The sequence below is a fragment of the Pavona decussata genome, unplaced genomic scaffold (genome assembly GCF_977016875.1).
Source record: "Pavona decussata unplaced genomic scaffold, jaPavDecu1.1 SCAFFOLD_198, whole genome shotgun sequence".
NCBI lineage: Eukaryota > Metazoa > Cnidaria > Anthozoa > Scleractinia > Agariciidae > Pavona > Pavona decussata.
The window spans coordinates 1,969,899-1,997,659 of record NW_028145606.1 but is presented as its reverse complement, the minus strand read 5'-3'; the positions used below and the strand labels follow the sequence as shown (position 1 = coordinate 1,997,659).

Here is a 27,761-nt window from a genome sequence, read left to right as displayed (position 1 = left end):
GAACCCATACTGGTCAGTATATTTCGATTTAAGCTTCACACTTTGGCGTTTAAAGACCGCTTGGTAAAACCTTTGTTTTCAAGAGCGGTTAAAATTTGTAGTAATTCTAAGCTTTTCCAGAACCAAGTCAAAAGGATCAACAAATTTTATCTTGGAAGGGATTCCTTGAGAGAGTACAAAAGTCCATTCTCAATCGCCTTAAGAGGCTCGCAGCAGTTTTACTGGACTTAGGGTGGAGGTTTTTAAATTACAATCTCGCATACAAGATAAACTTTTATTTCCTTCATACTACATCATCATTTCAACATTTGATCAAAGTTAATTTTCTCATCAGTTTGCAGGCAACAGCTATTACCATAGCAACGGAAGCGCATAGCCTCTCATTTTAAACATTGTCGATGATCTCGAAATCTAGTATGGGGGTAAATTCACTCGCATCAGTAAACTCTCTGAGTTTGATGCACTTAATTTGATTGATAGATAAAACAAGACACTTTATAACGAAACTTTAGGAATTTAAACTACTCCACCTACTAGACAATTTGCAGGCGAAATTAGAAAAAAATCGGTTAGAGCGTTTCCAGGTAAATAATGAATTAATTTTTACGGGATGATTTTGTTTATTTTCGTATTTTTTACCAATATCTCTGGCAAAATAAAACTTGACGCTTTGTCTTTTCTGTTAAAAGGTCTTTCCTCATAGCAAAACATTCTAAATGTATATTGAGCTTCATGGGTGTCCTCGATTAAATTAAGATATTTATGTTTGAAAACATTTAAAATAAAACACAGGTGAATGAAAAAGTTCCTATTTTGCATAAATCGAGATATCTTTAACATGCCCACGCAGATTTTTATGTTGAATTGCAAGCGGTTAGAGGAAGAATTGTTTTCGATATTCACGCAAGTTTTACCTGGGCTCAACTGAGAACCGAAACCGGCGTTAGATAAGAAGGCTGAATCTTGCTCAAGTTTCAGTCGTCATTCGCTTTCAGTTCTTCGAACAAGAGTTTTAGTTTGTTTGCCCCGGCCTTTTTCACTGCTATTCACGTTCTGTGAATTTTTATGATTATGTGAAGTCGTGTAAAACTTAAAATTAACATAAATATATGCTTCTGCTTCTCTTGCACGACTACACGCAATCATAAATATTCACAGCACGCGAATAGCAGTGAAATAGACCGGGACAAACAAAATAAAACTCTTGTTCGAAAAAGTGAATAACGACTGAAACTTGACCAAGATTCAGCTTTCTTATGTAACACCGATTTCGGTTCTTGGGTCTGAAATTTGCGTGGATATCAAAAAGAATTCTTACTTACTCTGGAAAAAATTATCATAACTTGGTCGCATAGGTGAAAGCCTGATTAACAAATCTATCAAGAAATTGAATAGGTTATTTAACGATAATGTTAAGTTTTTAACAGTTTATTCTACTTCCACGCTTTCTCATTATTGTTTCAACAAGGATCCAGTTCCTTTTTTTGCTGAAAGCTACATTTAATGTTATTTAAAGATTAACATGTCCTGTGTGTGTGTGCAACATTATATTGGCAAAACAGATCGTTCCTTAGCTTTTCGGTTTCGTGAACATACCACCAAACTTGAACAACCTATGTTCAGACACTTTTTATATTGTGATAGATTTAAAGAATTATTATTATTATTATTATTATTATTATTATTATTATTATTATTATTATTATTTTTAATTTTATTATTATCATTATTATTATTATTATTATTATTATTATTATTATTATTATTATTATTATTTTTGGCTTGCCTGATTTCACCAATTTTTGTATTGATATCTGTTTTAAGTACCATATTTACCAGTCAGTTTACAATAACTGTGAATAATAGATCTTTAAATGACAATTGGTCACAGCTTGGTTTTCTAGAAGCTTTGTACATAAAGAACTTGAAGCCTACAATTAATGAAGGCCTTCAAGCCTTCGTAGAATTAGACTTGTTCTAATAACTTTATTCATTGGTACCATATGCTAATTGTCTTAGGTATAAATACTGCTAGTGGAACATCCTTGTGACACGACATGATTATGACTCTGGAATACAGTTGAAATATTTATCTTCTTCATTAAAATTTTGCATAAACCAAAACTTGGTTCTGCAATGATTTCTATTCTCGGAGTCGCCTTTTTTCTAGATTCCGTCAGGCTCCAGTATTTTTTTTTTTTTGCTCGAGTAGCTGAAGTAACAAATATAGTTTTCTGACAAGTTCGAAAACATGTACCCGTAATATTTAGCCGGGCATCACCCTATTTTTACCACTGTCGACCCGGTTTTAAAATTTAATGCCGATCGGACTGCGAAAATAAAGATGATATAAAATAATAATAATAATAAGAATAATAATAATAATAATAATAATAGGAAACAGTAATTGTAGTCTGAAAGCAGGAAAAGATGGATGGATGTTGTGGTCAGCAGCCAAACGATGTAATAAAAACGAACAAAAATTTGTCAGTTGTCAGTAAAACCGAAGGTGACAACACTCTGAAAAGGTAAAGCATTGTCATATGTTGAAGGATCTCCTCTGCTAAATGCTGATCTCTTTGAACTTATCAGAGAAAACCAAGTTATGAATTCCTTTTCACTAAAAAATTTATACTTACGTTTTCGCATTTTTCATGGTTTTTAAAGACAGTTCGGCGCGTATACCTTTATTTACATTTTTTTGCTGTCTTTCGAAGGAAAACTTAACGATCCCATGAAAGAATTGATAGTAAAAGGTTGCTAGATCCGAAACTAAGTAGCGAGTGGTGATGCTTTTACTATTTACGGCCGGTAAAATACGTTCTCAATTCCAAATTCAAATAAAAAGCTAACTTGGCTTATAACCACCAAATGTTAAATCCTAATGACCCTAAATGGGAGGTCTGCCTTGTCTGTAAAATGTGGGCATTTTGCAACTGACACAGTAATGTAAAGGGCCGAAATGATATGGAATTTTGGTTGTAGCATTGAAATGAAGTGAGATACAGTAAGTTCAAGAATTGACAAAAAAAACCCCAGTATTTTCACTTCTAACGTTTATTTTTTTTTCCACGATTTGTTCGTCACAACCTGTAAATGAATCAGCCAGCGCGACTCATAGGATGTATCAAAACATAAGTCTCAAAACATTACCATTCGTGGTCACGTTATCAGGTTTGAAGGTCTGTCATAAAAGATTTATTTCCTGTGTTCGATTCATTGAGCAAACTTTGACGCAGTGAAGAAAGTGGACTGAGTGGTTTGGATTCTTGCCGAATACGGTACGGTTGGGCCGCCGTTTATTGTCGATGCTGTTTTTAGAGTTTAGGCTGGTTGGTCGGTCGGAATAAAAATAAACTTATGAAAAAAAAGATAAATAAATAAACGAACAACAATAGGTAGTGCAGGAGAGAGAGAGGGGAGGGGGGGGGGGGACTAAGGAGGGGGAGAAGGAGGTAGTGAGAAACCGGGAGACCGGGAGACACAGTAACTTAAAATGGTTACTAGGGAACAACGAAGACGCCATTAAGTATGCTTACTACTGTCTATAGATGATTACGGGCGTATGTTTTCACAATTTTCATGGTATTCGGAGCATATATCTTGCAACACAGTTAGCTACCTTGTTCAAAAGGAAGCACCCAAAATAAACAATCCCCTGAAATTATTGATACTTTCGATGTTTACGGTAAAATAATTCTGGGTTTTCAATTCTACACTAAAACTGAAATGACTCAACTGTGTAGCTTTAAGCTGTTGCTGAGATCGGAAACATTATGATAATATCACTGTCGTTCGTTTGTTTGTTTGTTTATTTTTTTTTTTAGAAAATCTGGTCTGTTGGGCAACGGAAAACGAAAAAAAAGGGGGATGATCTTAAGGACGGTGCCTACTATTGTTACTGCGCGTACGTTCTGCGCATCGCGAGATACTCTGGTTTCCTATGGGTGGTGCCTACTAATACAGGAATATTTTTGCACGGTTTAAAACTATACGGAGAAAGCAGAACTTACCAAGTGCTTTTGGTATCTCATAAAAAAATTGGGGGTAACCATGCATTTTTCAGAGATAATTAAGCCTCAATTTAGGAAAAAATCCCATACATTGCTTTACATTGCTTTTATATTTTCTTTTTTTAGAGATATTAATGTTTAATTAACTCTGAAAAATGCGTGGTTACCCCCAATTTTCTTTTTGGATTCCAATAGGCCTTCCTAAGATCTGCTTTTCCCGCATAGTCATAAGCCGCACAAAAATACTTCGGTATTAGTAGGCACCGTCCTTAAATGCGACATGGTCGATTGTTGAGTTTTTAATCTACTTTCGACTTTTTTGCGTCTAAATCACCTTCTTACCCGTATAAAAATATATATATACAAGCTGTTTATGTAAAGCCGCTACAATGTATACTTTTCATACTGGAATGAAAGTCGATCTCATCAGAATCTTAGTTGACAGAACCCACAATATTAACCATACGTGGCTAGACCTTTGATGAAGACAACATGCTGATACATGACCTACGAAATAGTGTTTTTGTTCATTTTATTAAACCACGAGGGTCATCAAACTCAGAACTCAGATTTCCCGACATAGAACTCCGACTCTGCTGCCGCAAAATTCTCTCACCTCGGCCCCTGTTTTAAAGTAGCACAGAACAGAACACGTAAACTGCTTAAATGTTATGGTACTTAGACCTTGCGCCAATTAAACTCTCTTCACTTGCTGTTCGTTTAATGTCATTTCGATCAACGGTATAAGGCTCCGTATGTTGTTGAAAGAAGCTGAAATTCATATTGTGTGTCCTACTATCACAGCGGAAAATTAAAAATACGAGGAGCTCAGAATCCTACGGGCTCATAAAAGATTGTAAGCATTTCATGAGATTAAGGTGGCTGAACACAGTTTGCGCGCTCTTTACAGATTCTGTAAGTGATGCTATTAAGCGCGCGCTAGGGTTGTGGTACGCAAATACGGCGGTCGATAAAGTGATCCCTCAATTTTACATGAAATGGATAATAAAGTTAAGTTTTGATCCTAAATAACTAAGTTTCTCGTTTCTGGACTCTTTTTCTTTTCTTTCCGAGCAAAAAAGTCATTCACCAAGACCTTTTGCATGCTTTTCATCTTTGCCATGAAACCTAATTAAAGCCACGCATGCGCATTTGACCAAAAAATTGTGACTGGTTGTTTTCGTGGAAATGAACTGTTTTCTAAGGAACTGCTCATTAGAATTCCCTGAAATTTGGCATGAAAATAGTTCCCTAAAAGCGTAACTCACCTACAAAGAGAAACCTAAATCTAACAGAGGGTATCTTCACAAAACATTAAAATGCAAAATCAATATCTACAGGAGATCTCTCTGTTAAAATTACATGAAAATAGTGCAACTGTATCAGTGTTTTGTGAGTTGTTCTGGATACAAAAAATGGAAAAAATCTAATGAGTACATTTTCTAAAAATAAAGAAAACCTACTATTTATGGACGTTTAATAGTTCGCTGCGTTGCCATGGAAACGATACTTAGCTCAACAAGACGTACGAAAATACATTCTTTCTTAGTTGGTCTTACACCATACCAATTTTGGGTGTCCAGAAATACATAGTTTCCAAATAACGTCTTCTAACATCTGTACACTAAAAAAACTGTATTCGGCCACCTTAATTACTGCACCGTGGCGTAAGCCAACTGAAGTGAATAGTGGTAGCCGTAAAGCAGTACTCCGGCATTAAACTATACTCTACAACTAAAGATTCGTGGACGCCATGCGGGAATAAAGTGTGACCTGAAAGGTATAAAACATTGTTCGCATTGTGTTTGGTTGGCTCAGAACTCGAAATAATTATAAATCGTATTAAACAAGAAAGATTAAGGTCTAATAAGGGGCATTTCCGCATTCTCCGCCGCTTAGCCGTTCTCCTCAGCAAAACTGAGCTCCTCGAATAGCTATATAATTTTTAAAGAAAGTTTTAATTTTGAAAATTGGTTGGGGCCTTTGGAGTGGCTGGCGTTTGGCTATTGAAGGCCAAAATAAGAAAAAAAAGGTGAAAAGGAATAACTTTATGTCCGTTACTTCGGGAATCGAACGCTGTACTTTCCGCTTGTGAGTCCACGCATCAAACCACTACGCCGCTACGCCTAACTATCTGGCACCCGTGGCGCTAAGATTTTAACGGTCAGATGACTTCGGACTGTTAAAGAAGAATAAGCGAATAAGTGTTCTATAGGCTATTTCTTTTAATTTCGAACTCCAGTTCTTCGTAAATGAAACTAATGTTGCGTTCGATTGACTGTATTCCGGAATAGGAACAAGCGGAATAGCTGTTAAATTTTTTCTTTTAAGTAATTTGAGAAGACATTTCGGTAATTATTCGCTTACACATGATATAATTTAAGAGCCATCTCGTACTCTAGTAACTCCTAAAACCTCTTAGGAGGGATTTCTTGTCATTGTTGCATGCATTCCTATACCGGAACAGGGTCAGTCGAACGCACCCTAAAGTTTCAAATGACACAACCCAACTCCCATCCCGTCCTAGAAAATTCGTTGAAGCTTGCAAATACAGCCGTACAGGCTTAACATGAATTAATCTACAGCCGAATACAAATCGAGACAAATGTAAAGCCTTTTTTCCATTATTCTTTGCTGTTGTCGTGGGCTCAGAATGTGTAACAACACATAGTAAGGCCACGAGAACTTTAAAATGCAAAAATTAGTGGATTTTATCCATTTTGGCGGACGAATGTTGTTTGTAATCTTAAAAAAAAATGCCCGTTTTCCCTTTTAAATATAAATATCTCGGTTTTTTATGAAACGTCACGGCTGAGGAACCGATTTCCATTTCAAAGTTAAAATCGTTGGTTATTGATAAAGCCTCACGGCTGAGAACCCAAGATTTTACCTATCTACAATCACTTATCCACCTCCCATAGTTTCATTGCACGGGATCCTACAGTCTTTTAATTTAATCTGAATCCAGCTTAAAACTCAGCGAATACTGCTATTTTTATAGTATGCTAGAGTAGAATGCACTAGTATTAACTAGAGTGCCAAAACATCCAGTGCCAGATCGCTGGTTATTTCTTACCAAACACATTTGCCAAAGAGATCACCCATACTTGCTAACGATACGTAATTACTGCAAGTAGGAAGAATATTTTGTTGGTAGCAATAATAAGAAAACACTAAAAGGTGTTGAGGCAGTAAGGGCCCGGTTACATGGCGAGGTTTTAGTAATAATAAAACATTATATTAGTCAGTAAAACAGCAATGGACCAAGGTTGAGTGGCTCTTGGGAGTATCACGCCATCTTTTTTGCACTGATAACACTGGATGTCTTCCCTGATAAGTGCATCACTTTCCACTTTTTTTCTTTTTTTTTAACATCTCTTTATTAAAATTTACCCGAAAATCGACTTTTTATTACAATTTAATAAACTTCATACAGCTCCTCCGGTGGGATTTTACATATTATGTCGGCATAGTTTTAATTAAGTATAATAGTGAGGCAAACGAATCTGGTATAACCCCATAATAGTAGTTAGAAAACTGCCAGATCTGGGGGTGGATAATTGTCTCCTCACTTAGCAGTGACTTTTTAAAATGGTGACTCCAGTTCTTCTTGCTGATGCAGTCCTCTCCTGCTGTATCAGAGCAAATTTTATATATATATTTTTTCATTACTAGAAAACTCGTTCCATGCTTACCAATATAGAAAATCATGCGAACATAATGAACTATAATAGTGACGGCTTTTCAGCATAAAAGTGACATTTTGTTTGCACCAAACATATGCATAATAGTAAAAAAATACGAACATAATAATAATTTAAGCATTACTTAAGCATTTCATTTCATCTCATTTCATTTATCGCAAAAGTTGATCAGATTCCATGAGCAGAAATGAACGAGAAATTTTGAATCGCTTGTTATTGTCGTTTTTCAGTGCATTACTGTATTGTTTCTGTATGAAATCCTCACTGAGTTGAAAAAAGTTACGGTACCAGAGCAGAGCGAGGCTTGGATTGGAACAGGTAAGGGTCGGCAGTAACCAGTTTTGAGCTCCATGAAACACTCTGTTCACAGCTTTTACGTCCATTAATTTACGATAAAGGATCTATCTCAGACATCTGGTCCATCAGCGCATGTTTTCATGTTTCCCTTTTGTTCACTCCTGAATAAATTTGTCACGTATTTTCCAAGTTATGATGGAGTAGTATCAGGGATTCATAACGCTATACGTGTTGTGGGCGCAATGGCGCATTCAGTGTCATACCGTATTTTTTGTTTGAACAGTTAATGTATGAGCTAGAAATTGAGCAACATTTCAAAACTATTAATACTTATTTCAGTTGGACTTTGCCAATTTCGTTCTCCGTCTCTATTAAACTATCTGATCTTTGATAAGATCACATTTCTGTAATAAAAAACTCCCACTTACAGCTCGAGCAAATATCTCTGATGATCAAAAATTCCTGAGGTCAAATTCTCCAATTGATTGTTATCCAAGTGCCTGAAAAAAAAAAAGGAACACATCGTAGCAAAAAACTATCAGTATATTGAATATAACTATTGTTAGCATAGTCATTATCTTTTATCATTATCATTTTCATTATAACTGTTATTAATCGATTAGGTAATGATAGACATTTTTGCTCCTTTTTTGTTTCATCGTTCGTTTCTGGTAGCATTTACGTTTCGTTTGCTTTGGAAGGGCCTCACTCACAGCTTTCGCAGCCATCTGTTGTTGTTGAACACTCCATTTGGCAAGGTTTCTAACTCGTTGTTGCCCAAGAACCTACAAACAAATAATAGCGTAGCCGTCGATAAAACCAGAAACATGGAACATTCCGGGACATTCCGGAACATCTCCGGAACATGAAAAAAAAAACATTGATAAATTTATAAATTAAGATACAAAATAATAAATAAGCATATAAATAAATAAATAAATAAATAAATAAATAAATAAATAAATAAATAAATAACAATAAATGAAAAAATGAAAAAAAAATAGGTGTGTTTATATTTATATATTTAAATAAAATGAAGTTACATTGTATCCGAAAGAAATTCATATAAGAAGAAGTACGGAGTAGGTGGGACGGTAGGATAAATTGGGTGTTGTAACTGACCACACTGAATGAAGGCGCAAGTACTTTCCGGCCGTTTGCGTCACGTGTTTATCGTCGCATAGTTTGTTTTGTTAGCACTTATCCACTGAATAGTAATTTATCCGGTGGATAGGGTTATCCACCCCTTGAACAACAGGGCCGTGAAGTTTACAAAGCTGTTCTCTAACTTATAACTATTTTTTTATGTGAACAAAGTTTCCTATTTGGCCTGCTTTGTTCTTAAGATAAAATCCATTCAAAAAAAAGCACGGAAGGCCAGAGAAGTGTTCGTGGCTTTCGTTCGAGAAACGGGTCCACGCTCCCAAACTTTAGTTCCAAGCGAGCAACAAAGGAGTGTATTGGGTTTTTTTAGTGACTGGAGTTTTGTTTTAGGGGTTGTTTTTTGAGCTGTGCACCCGTTAAAGATATCTCCATGAGAACAAGAACAAGAAAAAGAGAGTAGCCTGAAGAAGAGTGCTCAGAAGAAGATCACAAAACCCTTTCATCTGTAACAATGAAATTCATTTACTAACATTCCGTTTCATGAAACATTGTTTTCAGTCAGAAGTACATACGACATATTTTGTACTGCTGGGCAGACGAGTCACCTATACCTTAGATATGGAGCATCCGAAGCAGAAGTCATAGGTTCATGCTATGATAGATTCGTTTCCGACTGTCTTTCTGGGAATATATATATGTGCGTAACACTGACTGAAAACATACATCTTACAATATGCTGGTTAGCAAAACTCCCTCAAAATTTAAAACAGTTAAATTACAAGCTGGTTTTATGATCACATTTCGACTCGCCGTTCAAGAGAGCAAGAGCAAGCAGTGGTACTTTCACTAGACATCAGATAATCAAAGAAATTCTTGGTAGTTACATATAGACACCAGGGGCATATATTATAAGATCCTTTTTGGGGTTTGAAATTAGCACTCAGGGATTTTGGGGGGTCGAAATTTCTAGCGAACTTTTTTCGGATGGAAAGATTATGTATGAAACATTTTTGTGGCGAAAATATATTTTATTGGGTTACATTCTGGGCCTCTAAACTATTTTGAGTCCAGATTACCAAATAGTATTTTTAGGGCGTAAAAAAGGACCTCGCACAAACAATCCCCAACCCCCCCCCCCCCCCCCCTAACGTGCCAGCTACTTTTTCGCTCTTTATCTCGTTGAAAAGATGCAATTTTCGACTCTAGAAATCACTTTTTTCGTTTTTCTTTTTACGTACTTACGATAAGATCATCTTTTCGTACTGGTAGTGCAAATCGACAACCTAATTTCGTAGGGGGCAGTTGGCAAGAATATTGGTGAAAAGTGGTCGGATAAATATTCCGCTGTACTTGTGTGATTCGTACAAATCGGCAACCTTTCAATAGCACCTTTTAAATGTGTTGCCTTAAAAAAAATTGTTTGTTAACAATCTTTAATTAACATAATTGCCTGTAGCAGGCTAATCCGGTAATGGGCGTTCAGAACACGGATGCTCAGGCGAAGGTGAAAATAAAGTAAAATGAAAACAAAATTAACTTGATAACGATCAAACTATCCACGCACGCGGCATACAAAATCGAGTCCCCAAAATCTGACACATTTCAAGGATAGCGAGTTAATTAACTTGTTAACGAACGAACTACTAATACATTCGTTCATCTAATAATGAACAAATCATCATATTATAAATACTTGAATGAAACACTGTAACAGAGTCAGCATATACGGAAGAGGGGGACAAAGCATTCTAAACTGGGACAGAAGACCTATGCGCGTTAATTAACGTTAGACGAAAAACGTTGAAAGTGGAATGGATGCTGCGTACTAGCTTACGTGTCTCCAGGTCTTGCCACGCCAAGTTTGATATCATTGTATAAACACTACTGATTCGACGATAGTCGTTACAAACAAAGCGTGTCGCGGGACGCTGTACGGATTCCAAACAGTTGATATCTTTCTTTGTGTATGGAGACCAGGCGACGGAACCGTATTTACACACTGGACGGACCAGGGTCAAATAGGCCCGTCCTTTGACAACATGACAACAGAGATCCTTCTACGTGTCTCCAGGTCTTGCCACGCCAAGTTTGATATCATGGCATAAACACTACTGATTCGACGATAGTCGTTACAAACAAAGTGTGTTGCGCAACGCTGGACAGATTCCAAACAGTTGATATCTGTCTTTGGGTATGGAGACCAGGCGACGGAACCGTATTCACACACTGGACGGACCAGGGTCAAATAGGCCCGTCCTTTGACAACAGGACTACAGGGCACCATATTCCTTTGAAGTACGTCTAAAATCTTATTCGCTTTCTTTTTCACCTCTACAGCCTGCTTATAGTCCAATTGAGTGAGCTGGTAATGTAGACCCCTCAATATTTCTGGAACGTGACTCCCTCCAAAGGAGTGTTACTCAGCGTGTGCGAGTATGATGATGGCTGGCGCTTAAGGGTGATGGACATGATGTAGCATTTAATAGGGGCAAAGTTCATTTGTCACATATCCACCCATTCATAAAACTGCAACAGGTTCTGCTGAAGCGTATCGTGGTCAGCCGAGGACTCAACATGGCGCGGTAGTGCACACTGTCATCCGCAAATAACTTAACACTCGATGATACTACCGAGGTTAGATCGTTAATAAAGAGAAGGAACAAGATCGGCCCCAGAGCAGTGCCCTGGAGGACATCAGATAGTACAGGTGACTACTTAGATGATGAACCATTTACCATTACACGTTGTCTTCTACCAGTAAGAAAATCCCCAATCCAGTTATTAAACTTCCCAAAAATGCCATTTAATTTGGCCTTAAGGAGAGGCCTTTCATGAGGCACAGTGCCAAAGACCTTTGCCAAGTCAAGAAAGACGACCTGATCATGTATGTTAAGAATGCTCGCCCGCTCATGAATGACCGTAATTAATTGGGTCTCACACAAAAGTCCTTATTGGAAGCCGTGCCTGGTGCTAAGAGATGACTGAGTTTCCACTAAGATGGGTACAAATTTGCTTGCAAATAATGTGTTCCATGGACTTTGCGATAACAGGCCTGTAATTCTTAGGATCAGCGGAATGACCGCTTTTTAAGATGACAGTGATGTTTTCATCCTTCCAGGCAGAGGGTAGAGCGCCGTCATCAAATGATTGTTGGAAGAGTGAAACAAGGATAGAGACCAACTCGAATGCAGACTCCTTAAGAACACGACCAGGACTTTGATCAGGCCCACAAGCTTTGTAGTCTATTGTAGTCAATAGTCTGTTGTTAAGAAACAACAGTTATGATGAATCATAACTTTAAGTACAGCCTCGTGAATTTCCCCTTAGAATGATTTACCTGTTATCTGTTTTATTGTACCTCAGACACCAGCCAAACAAAAACTGTCAATTTCTTTTGGTGAGTGAAATGGTACGCTCAGTTGCGTCCATGTCAATTTAGATACCAAACTTCTTACGACGAAAATCATTTGTTCTCTGATCTTAACCTTACGCCGCATGCTTAGCGGGCGGAAAGAGGTTTTTTAATTAATTAATTAATTAATTAATTTATTTATTTATTTATTTTGCAATACTAAATAACTACTTAAAATACTAACAATACTTGCACTACTGACAGTGCTTACTACGCGTACAATACTTACAATGCTTACACTAAACAATACTTACAATACCTACATTACTGGCAGTATTCTAGCGGGGAGGGGGGGGGGGGGAAGTTATGTTTTTCGTTCTTCTTTAAAATGTCTATGTAGCTTGAGGTTGGTTTCGACCAAGAAAGGCCTAATCTTGTTTTGGTATTGGTTTGTTCGATCGTTACGATGTCAATTTAGCCCCATACCACTGAAGATGGTAACTTGTATATATTTTGACTTCGATTTAATTAAGCATTTCGGTTTCGCATTTAATCGCCGAACATGCTGCACAATAATGTTGTTTTACTGTCATTATTGTCGCCATTGTTAAACTTAATTGATTAGTCCCGGTTGTCTATCTGATTCAGACAAAATATGAACTAAGCAGTGGTTGTCTTTAGAGGCGACAAATTGTTCTCTTTAATTTCGAAGAGTTTATGGTGGTCTTGTTTTTCTTCTACTTTGTCGAGTAACGACACACGGGATATTAGTTACTATTATTAATACAGTATAATTTATGCCTTATGCCCATTACCTAGTAGGATTGGTTTTATAAACACCTTTACAAGCGTTGAAACTGAGGAAAAATGAATCTTGGATATGTAAATCAGGCCCCTTTCCTGAAAATACTAGATTACGCTTTTCTCGATTCTCAGTGGTTGAATGGTAAAAACGCACTTTTTCCAAAAGGTCTTGTTCCCAAAAATTGAGAGCTTTGTTATTAATTAAATTTTTTTTAAAAGAAAATGAGTGCAAATAGGTGATGAAGCAATGTCACCCAACGACCCCGACCTTTCTCAGTCGGATCAAAATTTATTTTAGGTATCCTTGCTAAAAAAAATTATCCGCATCCACTTTAATAACCTACAGGCTTTACGTAAACACATAATGTATTCTGGATCAAGTAATCCCTCCTTTTGCAGATTCTGTACAGCCTTGTCACGTAATTCTCTGTTGAAATTTTTTCCCAGCCCAGAAAGTAAGTTGCCGTCAAGGAAATTCAAAAATGCAAATATATCAAGCTGGACTGGGCTTTAGCACTAGAACTTCATGTTGTTGAAAACTGAGTGAAATACACTTCAAATGTCCCCTAAATATGTTGATTTCAGTGTGAAGTATCTACCTACACCCCTCCCCTCTCCCCTCGCCCCAAACCCCTGAAAAAGGAATGAAGTAAAAAAACAAATATTGAAGTTAAGAAGAAAAAAAAATGGGAAAAAAAGAAGGGTTTACCACATGTGAATAACTACCCAGTACTCTCGTAACTGCTAGTAGACTGGAACCGACAACTAATCAGCAGCCCTAAGTGACGCTACCTCATGTACTAGGGTCATGCAGTACTTTTCAACGGGAGATTGTTTGACAACAATTCAACTGCTTTGGTTCAGCGTTGGCTAAAGGTTCATTTTATTCGGCATATTGGCTGTGTTCAGTTTAAGTTGTTAGCTGAGTTCAGTTGATGCTGCAAGTGGTATTCTTTCAAGGTTCTCGATTTCTTTGAACGCATTTTCATTCACCAGTTATGATTTTCTGTAGATTCTAGATTATATAACGGTAGAAATGTAGTAAATCTTTCATTCTTTCAGAATTAAAAGGAAAGTGTCTTGATTCTGCTAAGCATCACAGCAAACAAAATAGACTAGCACACCTGTTTGTTGCGTTTTGTTTCGTAATTTTAACGCTTTGTTTTCTTTTCTTTTGTTTCCTTGTTTGTTTGTTAGTTTGTTTTTTGGCAGATATTCACAGCAATAGAACTGTTATCGATAATAATTCTAAAATGCTGTTTGCGGCGAAAAACCATACTGAACAGTTTGTTTATAGCGCAGTAAGACAGAAACAAAAAGGAAAATATTCTTAAATTTAGCGTTGTCTACACGAAAACCAACTCTTGTGCTCCTGTGCTACAAATCGAGGCTTGCGTTATCGCTGCGTTTGGACGCCATTACATTAAATTATTAAAGTAATGCCTTACTCCGTGGTGGATTTACGCGAAGAACCCGGGAGACCCTACCTCCAGCCCCCACCACCCTCCCCACCCCCATATTTTTGACAAACACCGACGCCCGTAGGACCGAGGCACATATAAATTTCTTTTCACGAAGATAAGCAAATCAATCGTTTGAGAGCGGGGCCGCCCCCACAGTACCCATAGAAGGTCTGGATTCGCCACTGTTACTAACCTCACTCGCCCTGGACCATACTGGGGTATACAAAATTTCTCATTGTCAGGAAATGCCAGTTTTTATTAATGTACATTTATCGCCAAAATGTATTAAATGGTAAAGGTATTATATAGTGCATTTTCTATATACATATTTCAAACGCGGCGTCCATTACTTCAGTGCAAGGGTGAGATCGGACATCAGCATAAATAGGCGCCGCTGGCAGCCGCAATCAGTAGCGACCTCACCCAACCCACCCAGCCAATGAATCATGAAATAGCACAAAGACCAGTCTGAGCACACCGGGAACTCCATGCCCTACTCTTTGTAATTAGTGTATGGGCTCTTTAACGTCCCACAGGGTTATGAACATTAAAGTGTTGTGAGACATGGCCTACGGTTTATCGTCCTTATCCGAGAAGACTAGAACGTCTAACCATTTGCAGATTAACTCGGATGCTGAACTTATAACTATTTCTTTTGTGCATATAATATTCAGCAATTACTCTAAAATTGAAAGTTCCCACACGCTGTAAGTTATGCAAATATGTTAGTTTTTGCTGTTAAACTGCACAAATATCAATGTTAAATTTATGTTATGAAAAGGATATATCTATAAATATTTTTTTTAAACAATAAATTGAGAAAGAAAGCGTTATTTGAGTTGTTATATCTAAAACTCCTGGTGTTCATATTATTTTGAATTCCACAAGTTCAGTTTCTGCCTCCATCGTCTCTTCTCTCGGAATTATGGGATTACTATTGATATTTTACAACAGAAGGGTTTCACTTACAGCCACTCCAGCCATGTATTGTTATCAAAGACACCCTGGGGCAGGTCCTTCAACTGGTTGTTTTCCAAGTGCCTAACAACAAATAACCATAACTTGGTGTTATTTTAAACTTCTACATGAAAAGATTTTTAATTACTAGATAAAACACGCGAATCGTATCGTTTAAAAAATATATTTTTTTTTCTTATAAAGCCTAGTTTGCACATGTCGAAAAAATCCCAGACGATCGGGGGCTGTTTCCCGACCGTTCCAGATTTTACCGAGATATCGGGGAATTTGAGGTACTCAGTCGCTGACAGACGCCATTTTTATTTGTCAGGGGGAAGTAGGAACCGGGAGCAAAGCAATCTAGAGGATCACGGGTAACGAGCTAAAACTATCGCCAACGTCCCCGACAGTACAAATTTGAGTTTTGGTATGTCGGGAATGATCGCCGACCATCGCAGAAATCTGGGACGCGTCGTGAAAATAGAAACACTCCCGATTTTCACAATTTGTCTGCGACCATCCCAGACGACCAGGGATGTCTATGATTTCCAGTTTTCATTAGTCGGGAAACTCAGGGACGGTCGGGAAACAGTGAAATCCACGGTCGTCTGGGATTTTCCCGGCATATGTAAACTAAGCTTTAAAGCCGTATTGGCAATTCGCGCAATCTCACGAAAAGACCAGTTCTGATTATAAGTGCAAATCTACGGCGTAAAATTTCTTCATAAATACGACTAGCATGCGACATAGTACTGTAATCATATTACTTCTAATTTTAAAATCATATCCTTGTTCCGACTTCATGGCCGTGGGCAATTAAGCCTCTAGACCGTAAAGAGGAGCGGGCGGGGGCGGGGGCGACTTTGAACCTGAACAACTTTTTTAATATTTGAACAAACTCCATGAAACTAAAAGTAATTATATTAGCCGTAGTCATTACATCAGCAATACTACGGATACTTCAAGGACTTTTTTTTTTTTGCCGGTAACAACATATCTAATTTGTTTTTTAAGCAAGTCAGAACCAGCTGAAAGTAAAAGAAAGTAGACAAGCTGAGTTATTTCAAACAACGCTTGTTCGGGCCGACAGAACACAAAATAACATGCTAAACGATTCGAGCTGTTTAGCTGCTTGAAGGAAAACTTGACCTCAAAACGAATACACTTTGACACGGTAGAGGCTTTGGCTTTGAAGTAGGTCTTGTCAAATCGTATGCAGAATTGCGTAAGACAATGTCAGAGAAATAATTATATTATCTCTTTTATCTCGCTTTCAGCTGTATTCTTTCTTATTAGCAGTGCTGCATTTAACATAAAAAAAGGCACAATGAAACAGACCACAAAAGAAACTGATAGAAACTTCCTGCATGTTTCATGTAAACATTCATGCCGATCTGAAGTCTCTTAGCAGGTCTCATGTAATCGCGTCATACTTTCAGACCGGGCTCATATGTACTTAATCGTACCAGTCCGAGTCGTACTAGCCCCAGTTGTTCAAAGGCCGGATAACTTTTTCCAGTGGATAAGTCACTATCCGACAGTTTCAATCTGTGCAAAGATTTCAGTATTTCCTCTTGTACAAGCGAATATGAACACTCTAACCACAGCTTAGTTTGGGAGTGTACGAAAACCTTGGACAACATTTAACGTGAAGTATTTTTTAGACCCTGAAAAGCGCCTTATCCACCGGATAAAGTTATCCGGCCTTTGAACAACTGGAGCCTGGTCTCGTGTAGTCAGGGCCTGAGACTAAAGTGGGCTAAAGAGTTTAGGGGGTACGGCAGACACAACGCCCGTTCCAAAGGTTTTCAAAGAAGAGCCACCTTTCCGCGTAAAGTCTCGCAAAACATCGTCAATTGGACTCCTCAAGTTGTGTACAGACGGTTCAACGGTTTTTGATCAACAAATGTTTTGACTGCTATTTAGCAAATGTTGAACAGTGAATCATGTCATGTTAAATGCTAACGTTGAAACAAGTTATTCAACAGTTTGAACAGAAATTGAGCAGGGTAATTCTATTTTGTTCAACAACGGCAACATTCAACGTGTTGAATGGCAAAAGAAAACAAGCAATTTATCACGATGAATAAAAAGTCTAAACATTGTTCACCACTTGTTAACCAAGAAATGGTTTAACGCTGTTAAACCTAGCTTGCGTGGCAGTCCTTTCCTCTCCAAGCGAGTGCAATAAACGAACTAAAGCTTCTGAGGAGAAGGAGCAGAAAAACACGGAGGAGCGGGGGAGGTGAGAGCGAAAAATCAGCCTAGAAAAAACGGGAAGAAAGGAACTCGGAACTTGATCGGTCTTTTGACGCTCGTTCGTAGGCCTTGTGAACTTATTTAACGCTGTCAAATTTATTTCTCAGCGCCTTTCAACCATGATAAAAGTATATGCAAAGACGTTTGTATCTTTGACTTCGCTTTCGAAGCGTTTGAAAGGTTTAGTCAATGTTCCTCACATTTGACCTCACCTTTGATAGATGTTAAAATTGTGGTAAATCCACCACAACTTTAAACATTTTTTTGAAGTACTTCTTAGGTGAGCGGAATCAAGGATAGAATCATATTCGACCTCACCCTTGAGAAGAATCAATTGAATAACAACCCATGCTACGTCTCCACTTAAAAGCGTTAATAAGAACCCATTTTAAATTACTGTTCTGTGGTGTGGCATTTCTAGAGCAAACATTGCTCTAACAAATTGCACTCGTTTCATTTTTATAATAACGTTCGAGGCCGAGATACAGTAAACTCAAACTTAAGAACATACTATAAGACCATTTCCCAGGCTGAGAGTCAGTACTAGTTAAGAACAATGTGGGAGCAGGGATGGCACAGTGGTGAGAGCACTTGCCTCCCACCATTGTGGCCCGGATTCGATTCCCGGACTCGACGTCATATGTGGGTTGAGTTTGTTGTTGGTTCTCGTCCTGCTCCGAGAGGTTTTTCTCCGGGTATTCCGGTTTTCCTCCTGCAAAAACCAACATTTCCAAATTCCAATTCGATCTGGAATCCGAGGGCCACAGGTTTGTCAGTCATCAGACTGTTAAGTGTTACCCTCGTTAAACAAAGTTGATTTATTTTATTTATTTAACTTTTTTTTTTTTGAACAAATCTTTTTTTAAAATGAACAGTAAAAACACGGATAAAATAACAGAAGTAAAACTTCATTTTACACAGTCCAATTAACCCAAATGATAGGTGTCTTGGTCCCGGGTAGCCTTCCACGCAGGCGTACCTCCAATACGAGACGAGTCCCCTAAAAACGCCTGCGTGGGAGGCTAGGTCCCGTGGTCTTCGACACGTCCCCACAGATTTATTTTAATACTATAATAGGTAACTTAAGAACATCGTAAGAACTTTTCAAGGTCAAATTACCAAAAACATATCGATAATAATATTAAAATAAATAAGAACGTTCTGCCTCAACTCCTAAATTAGGCGTTATTATATAAAAATAGAGTGCAGACTCGGTGAATAAGCCGTATATCACGGTCTTATACTAACTGTTTTCAGTTAATTTTCTTCAGTTTAACAAATACCCGGAATACTTGAAAGATATGTTTAGTTTGCGCTCCAGTAAGATATTTTATCTCTTCCTAAAGTAGCTATTCAGCAGCTAAATAGGTCTTATCAAGGTTTTCGACGCCATTTTGACGAGTAGGCAAACACGTCTGAAATTACAGTGTTTGTATGGGAATCCGATGTTAAATAATTTTCATAAAACATCGCTTCTGAAAAATTCATGAATTGGAAACTTTTGGCACTAGTAAAAGGATTTTAAGAAAAAAAAATTGGAGGGATGTAGGTGTGCCAGAAAGCGTCCAGTCGTGTTTTGAACTTTCCATACATTTGTCTGTATTTTTTCCCGCGAACTATTTTTAGTAGCAGTTCACGGCTGGTTCGCTGTACAGACAAATGTATGGAAAATTCAAAACACAACTGGACGCTTTCTAGCACAGCTACATCCCTCCAATTTTTTTTCTTAAAATCCTTTTACTAATGCTAAAAGTTTCCAATTCATGAATTTTTCAGAAGCGTTGTTTATGAAAATTATTTGACATCGGATTTCCATACAAACACTGTTATTTCTGACGTGTTTGCCTACTCGTCAAAATGGCGTCGAAAACCGTGATAAGGCCTATGCTGGAACGCACTTCCTGTCACTTAAGCTTGTTCCAAACGTCGTGCTACGGCCGTGCCGAACTTAAATCAATTTGACACGGCAGTGGTTTCAAACGTCGAATTTAATTTAGTCGCGCCAAATTCTAAAATACAGAAATGCGTAAAACGAGCAAATTAACATAAAATACATTAAAATAATTTATGAATTTAGTTCGGCAAATCAATAACACGCCCGGTTTGAAACCAAGTAGCGCTACTGGCGTGCGGCACGACAGGGCCTACCGTGCGAAATAGTTGTGCCGAACTTAATCCTGCCTACCGAACTAATTGGTTTCAAACGTCGCGCTACTGCCGTGTTCAAGTCGAATTAAATTCTTGAATTTAGTTGGGCACGACAGTAGCGCGACGTTTGGAACAGGCCTAACAGAACCCCCTCAAATTCCAATAACTGATTCTGTCCTATAATATACTGTATAAACATTATCTAGAAAGATTTGTGACTCTTTGTCGTAAGAAATCTTGATAATGTTAATATTAAAGGACCTTTTAAACGGTTTCAACATTTTCTTTAACATGCGTTCAATACTGTTGTTTAACCAAATGTCGGGAGCGTTTGAACCGGGTCGTTCAACATTGTTGAAAACGTAAAAAACATTGAAAGCTTGTTGAAAATGTTTCGGATATAGAGAACCGGGAGGAAACTGAAATTCTATCCCTGAGCAAGTGTAAACTACAAGTTTTTAGGCATATTTTCAAGATACAAAGAGGAAAGGTAATTTATTATAACGGGTCTTTCGTTGGCTTTTTTTCCAACACGGTTCAATGTAAAATCAGGCGTCTTACTCAGCGATTTTGCAACAATCTTGAGATTACACGTTTGTTGGTTTTACCTCCCTATAAATTAAGGAATTTGTTCAGTGCGAAAGAGAGTACACCCAAGTTACTGCGATCTCATGTTGGTTGCTGTGTCAAGCTGTGGTGCCTGTTATGTCGTCGAGACTAACCGGCATCTCGCTACACGAATCCAAGAGAACCTTTCCACTAACAAGAATTCCCACATTTTACAACACCTTGAAAGCTAGGAAAACTTTATGTTCTGAAAATTGTATTTCCATCTTGGAAACCGCCTCCCTCAAAATCAACGACGCCTTACATATTCATTGGGACCACACCAAACAGGCAAAGTTTTCATGTAAATCTTTCAATAACCACATGTATTTAGTTTTGTTTGTCTACTCGGTATGGATTTTTTGTTCCGTTCCTTATTATCGTCACGCCGTAATTAGCTATATAGATACTTTTCTAATCAAGCTGTGGGTTCTGTACTGAGAGAAGGATGAAGTTTCATCCGAAACATGCTTACTATAAAAAATGGTAACCTTCATAAAAGTTATTTCCTTCTTGCTCGCTGCACGGAATTTATGTTTTACTGATTTAGAGGTTGGACCCTTTTTAATCACATTATGTCAAAACGTATGCATTTAAGCCAAGTAAAATTAGCTTGGGCTTGAATTATGCGGCCTTCTCCGCTGCTTTGCTAGTACAGTCTTTTATCTGGAAAAGAAAAGAGTTTATGCTGGTTAGGTATAGCAATACTGTACAGCCCTCTCAAAATGTTGTGCTGTGGGGTCTTGAGTAAAGTTAATGTGAAACTGAAGTGAGAAATCGTCATCTGTGGGGCGTCTGAAAAATGTTGGCTGCCAATACAATTTGAGAGTGCTAGTTATGAGTTGTTAATACCAAAATACTTAGACAAGAGAAAATGAAGCAAAACTGACTGACAATGTGATATTGTACTTCAAAACTAAATGAGCATGACTGGTTAATATAACTGGATTGTAATCATTCAATGAAAATGAAAGGTACAGCTGTACATGTTTTGTTGCTTATTCTGACCCTACTGCAACTGTCCTTGTGTATCTGTCTTGGTCGTATATTGTTAAAATACAGTAAAACCTCTACGAAGAACCCCCTCTAATAAGCCCCTTATTTGTACATGTAGGTAAAATTAAAGAAGCACTTCAAAATAAGGTGTACCAATTTTCAAAAAAAGCCCCCTCCCCCCCCCCCCCAACATACACACACACCCTGTTTTTGAGTCCTGAAAATAAATACCTCCCCCCCCTCCTGGGTGGGGCCTAATAGAGCTGTTACTGTTGTGGATGTACATGTAGCTCCAGAGTAGTGATAAATGCAGTCCAAATTTGATTATCTAGATTATTCAATTCTATTGGCTGCCAATTTTGTCATGAATGTTATAGTAGGTTGCCACAATCATAGACCATAGTCTTAATTTTGAAAAACTACTGTTAAGGACGATGTCTACTTTTGTTACTGCACATAATTATGTTCTGCGCATCTTGAGATACTGAACTTAGCAAGTACTCTTGATAATTATCCAAAAATAAATTTGGTTGGTAACCATGCATTTTTCAGAGATAATAAAGCTTCAATTTTGAAAAAAATCCACACATTGCTTCATGTATTTTACTGTTTTTTAGAATAATTGTTGCTTACCGGTAATATCTCTGACAAATGCGTGGTTGCCAACCAAATATTCTTTTTTGATTTCAGTAGCCCTTGCTGAGAATAGAGATCTGCTTTCTCGAATACAGTCATAAACCACACAAAAATACTTCGGTATTAGTAGGCACCGTCCTTAAACATCGAAAGCTGAAATTAAAAGGCACTTGTTAAAGGCTGGCCGTCAGAAATATTGACCCAGTTGAAGTAATGCACCTCAAAGAATGACGGACGTACTCTGCTACATGTACATGTACGTTCTATTTTATTCTTTCAAACAAACTAACTTGCTTCAACATTTTAGCCATTCAGCTGTATCACGTAATAAATAAACACTTGTGGTGACGTTTGTAGCAAGATCAACTCTTTCCGAACATTTTTTCATAGATTATTTTGTGTAGGTTTCCACCAAAAAGGTGATTCAATGTTGCTTACATAATCTTTCTTTCACTTGTTCGACCCTTAATGTTACATATTTAGGTCTCCTTTAATATTCTCAAACTCATTAATAATTCATCAAGAGAAAACAAAGAAAATCACCACGGTGACCGTGGTTTGGACATGTGATTTCAATTACCATAAAATTTTGCCAACTTTGGCCTTGAATTTCTCCAAGAATTATTGATCATTTGAGAAGCCATATCAAACACTCGAAAGTGTGTTTCATCAAATATCCAAACACGTCGAAGTCGTTTAAAAAAAAACTCGGCTACGCCTCGTTTATTCAACCTGCTTCTCATTGTTTGGATATCTGATGAAACACACCTTCTCGTGTTTGATATATTACTTCAAACACTCAATTACATGTATCCCTGGCCTGAACTATTCCTCCAAGACCAGATGAGTTCGGACAATCCAGGTTCAACTATAATAAAAACTGTAAAACAAAGATTTTCTTACAAAATATTAATAACAAAATATAAATAAGGAAATATAATAACAAAAACAAAAAAACATAACAACATGTAATAACAACAACAGTAGTAACCTGTAGTTACAACAACACTTGGAGTTCTTCTTAAACAAGGGCACCTTTCATTAGTGAAAGAAAATAATTATGAGTTTCTCCTGGTAATAAAGGGCATGACTAGCAAAGCAACAAAAATTGAATATTTTGTGCATTCTTAGACCTCTGTTACTGAATCTCAGTTTGATGCTGATGCCAACCATCAACCTTAAGTGATAAGTAATAAAAATTTTTACACTTGTTTTCAGAAAAAAAATTACTGTGTGATGTTGAGATTCATCTTGAAAATAGAGTATGTGCAATATGGGTACCATTATGAATCTGCCAATTATTTACCTTGCAATCCACCCAACCAACTTTACATGGAAAAAGCGCAGACTGTTTAGCTTGTAATTACTTTAGAGAAGAAACCGGAAGATTTCTTACCTCCTTGGATGCAATTTTTTTGTTGTAGCAATGTCACTGATTTCTAAAAATATATTTGACCTTGGCACTTAAGTTTAATAAGTTTGACATGATTTTATACGCCTTATTCATGGAAATAGAGTTGCAAACAGGCATTTTATAAACTGAATGACTTTCCAGGAGGATTGCCTCCGTTTGTTCCTATTGCCGAAGCCAATTGGATTAAAATGTTCTGTTTACCGAGTAAGCTGCAGGTTTATAAACACTCGAATTAAGAAAATCATAATTATTGCTATACTGTCAAAGGTTAGATGTCATTAAATGCCATGATGGTGCCATGGATTGGATCAGTGTTATTCTGAAAGTGATAATAAGCTACATGTATCACCTCCAGAACGTCTTTAATTTCCGGGCTCTTCATCTGTACTTCTACATGTATACAGTCATTTCAACTAACGTTGTCGGTTCAAAGCATGAAGCTAAAAGACAAGACCGAAAATTTACGTGGGATTATCATGAATAAATTCATCAAAATCAGTCATGCCTGGAGAAAACAATAGGTTGTAATTAGCAGTACAATGACCTGCACGTGCAGGGATGATTTTGATGAAATTATTCATAAAAAATAACCCCAACAAAACATTGCGGTCTTGTCTTTTAGCTTTATTTTGATCCGACAACATTAATTGAAATAGCTGTATGGACTATGAAGGACCCTTAAGATTACTGTTTATCATTCTTATAGAGTATTATGTTATGGACTACAACTATGCAATGTTGACGGATTTAATAGTCAAGTTCTGAGTTGTGTTGAACCTCATTATGAAAGCGAGGCTAGGTCCAAAAAGTTTCTTGCAAAAATTATTTTTGTTTGCATACTAGCTGTACATAATTATAAGAATGAAAACTACTTTTCCTACACATAATAAAAACTGTATTCATAAAGGCTTGCTCTCAAAATTAGGTTCAAAGCAACTCAGAAATGGCCTATTGTTTGAGTGTTCCAGCTGCATCTCCTAGAGGAGTTCAGAAATGCGAACCAAACCCTTGACTTTCACTCGATGAGACTTTTACACAAAGCACTAAAGACAATTCAAGCACTTTGTGGGCTTAATATCTTTTGCTAGGCATAAAGATATTAAAATATATTGGAGCAAGAGAAATCAATAGGCTCCGATAGTTGCCTAATCTGATTTTCTTTGAATAAATTATACAAAGATTTTCAGGCTGAAGCAGGAATATTCTGATAAAACAATAAGACTGCAAGACTGAACAATAAGAAATCACATCATAAGAAGCGTTTCACAACAATAACAAGTGCACATGAGGCCTTCTGGCTGAAGATGGGCCTTAAGAAATGTTTTTATCATGTTAAATTGTTGCTATGGTAACCTATGAAGTGGAAAAAAACTACAAATTTATTCATCAATTATTTTAAAAACAAGGCATTTGTTTGATACAATATACCATTATGTATATCGATAAAGAGCATTGATACATCGAATTATAAGTACTGGAAAGTATTGAAACTGGTACCAGGCACCTTACATGTAAATCCTACTGTAGAGAAATTTGGATTTGAAGCCCAAATCATTCATTGATGCCCATTTGTGATACGAGCTAAGCATTATTGACTCAAAACACTAGTTACAATGTAGAAGTTTTGCAACATCCTTTCAATTATTCCTTTCTTACATGTAGCTAAGGATTTAAGCATAATTAAAGAGGCTAGTGTAGCAACAAGCTATACAATATTCTTAAAACCGTCCCTGCTTATTGATATTTTCCATTGATTGATTTGCCTGATTTTTTTGCATGTGGACTTACATGTAGCTTCTTCCAGCAAACGTTGATGTGATGTGTCATCTGCTGGTTTACACTTTCAATTTTGGAACACAAGTGGAAAATTTGTCATAACTACATGTATGATGCTTCATACAAAGGACAGAAAAGCTGAAAAATGCTTTCAATTTTTAAGGATACAGTATTTTTTAGATGATGTGGATTGGAAGTGCACACTACAGAGACAATAAGGAAATGCGCTGATCCCCTCTTGCTGTTTTCCTGCCAATTGCTGAAATCGAGCACTTTTGCTTCAAAAAGTGAAATTACTTAGACAAAGATAATACAAATGCAGGTGGATTAATTTCACCAGTTTTCATCTGCATCAGATCTACACTTCCACGTTTTCACATCCACATGTATCTGATGAATTCACAGAATATATTGACCTTCAACAACAGCATCCTATCGCAAAAAGTGTAATAAAATTATATTTATTGTGTCAGACTTAAAATTAAATGAGTCTGTAAGCCTATACATGTACATTGTTTATCACAAATAAGACTTTGTATGGGATTTTGTGAGTTTCTTGGTGTGACAGTGGGAAACGGCTCCAGACAGAACAAACAAACAAAAAAGGAAAGATTCGGGATTCGTCTTAAATTCCTTGTCGTATGCTTTTCTATAGACATATATACGACCATGTATTTTAAACTAAACGTATTATATAAAGGAGTTGTACAGGCCTGCAAATGATCCCTGGACCGGAAATGATCCTTGGACGGGAAATGATCCCCAGACTGGACCGCAAATGATTTCCCCGATCGCCTCACCATGAATATAAAATGGAATGAACTCAAATTTGGACAGTGCATTTCAACTTTATACACTTCATTTTTTTCTTAATAACACCAGTTGTTATATTTTAACTATCTGCATGCAAATTTCACAACTTTAAAAATTACAATATAGCAGCACAGTACAACAGAACAATTTAAGGCTGGTTTCCATATGATCGCAGATTGCAGATCGCAATAAGGACTACGATCGTCTGCGATCATAATAATGGAAACCAGCCTTTAGATAGAACATGGTTCTATCTTCCGCGATCGTCTGCGATCACAGGATCGCAGACGATCGCAGAAGTAGTTTCCATATGATTGCAGATGATCGCAGACCTTATTGCGATCTGCGATCCGCGATCATATGGAAACCAGCCTTTACCTATAAACTGTAACATACATGTATATGATTTACTAATATACCATTAGAATGCCTAAAATGTGCAAGAATTCTATGAAACTCTTCCAAATCAAAGAGCGGGTCAGTTAAGACTTTCGCAAGTTTTTTTTTTTTCGAAGAAGAAAGGAGAATTGGTCAATGTGCTTCAGATGGTGGTCAAATCTCTCCTACTATCGTTGCCTTTATTCTTTATCCGATCTTAATCTTAAGCATAACATTTTAGCCGTGGTCGTCCAATACGCTATCATGTAACATGTTGATTTTGTCTTTTGTTTTTGTTTTGCCGTTGATTGGACTCCCAGTCTTTCTTTAATTTTTTTTACAAAACACACTGTCGTCGGCATAGAACTACAGAAGACCATAATGTCCCCCTCACAGACGCCTTGGGAATAGCTGTTAATTTTTTCCGCATTTTAGCAAATTTGATCTTCAGTAATTCGCCCTTCTCAATACTTCAATTTAATTTTTTTAGTACATCTGTTGTTTTTGCATCTATTTGCTGAAGGCTATGGAAGTTGCTTTGATGGACTTCATGGCCAACCAAAGAAATGCTGTCGAAATCAGCTTCTTCTTGACTACAGTATGTTCACTCCGGTAGATTACAGATAAGCCTTCTCCTAAGCTAGACACTGCACCGCGGCGACTGGAATATCAAAAAATGTTTACCAGCAGACCTAATAAGGCAACATAATCACCTCACTTGCAGGTAATGGACATCTGTCAAAGGTATGTCTCCCACCCACTAGGGTTCACAAATTCTCTAAAGTGATTGCGTCCGGGATGGGAGTGGCTGGGTAATACTTCAGGGAGAACTCACTACATCAGTGCAAAACTGTGGTACTCTCTGAGGAGGCTTTCCCATTCGACTAAGTTGGTCTGTTCCAGTTAAGTATTTTTGAGTTGCACTGTCAAAATTTGTTTCCTATCGTTCTTCCTATTTGAAAAAATGACGAATTTCATACTGATTAGAGCACATTTTAGGCATTGTAATGGTATAAGTAAATTATATACACAGGCATGTAT

At 37.3% G+C, this 27,761-nt stretch overlaps 1 protein-coding gene across 1 annotated transcript in view; it reads right to left on the bottom strand.

Moving 5' to 3' along the window:
• The window catches only part of LOC146461512 (uncharacterized), a 190,709-nt gene that overhangs the window by 104,447 nt on the left and 58,501 nt on the right, over nt 1–27,761 (bottom strand). The window contains exons 8-10 of the mRNA XM_085086896.1: nt 15,707–15,778; nt 8,728–8,799; nt 8,443–8,514 (exon numbers count right to left, since the gene is read on the bottom strand). Coding sequence (XP_084943022.1) covers nt 8,443–8,514; nt 8,728–8,799; nt 15,707–15,778 — 216 coding nt within the window. The remainder of the gene's footprint in view (nt 1–8,442; nt 8,515–8,727; nt 8,800–15,706; nt 15,779–27,761) is intronic.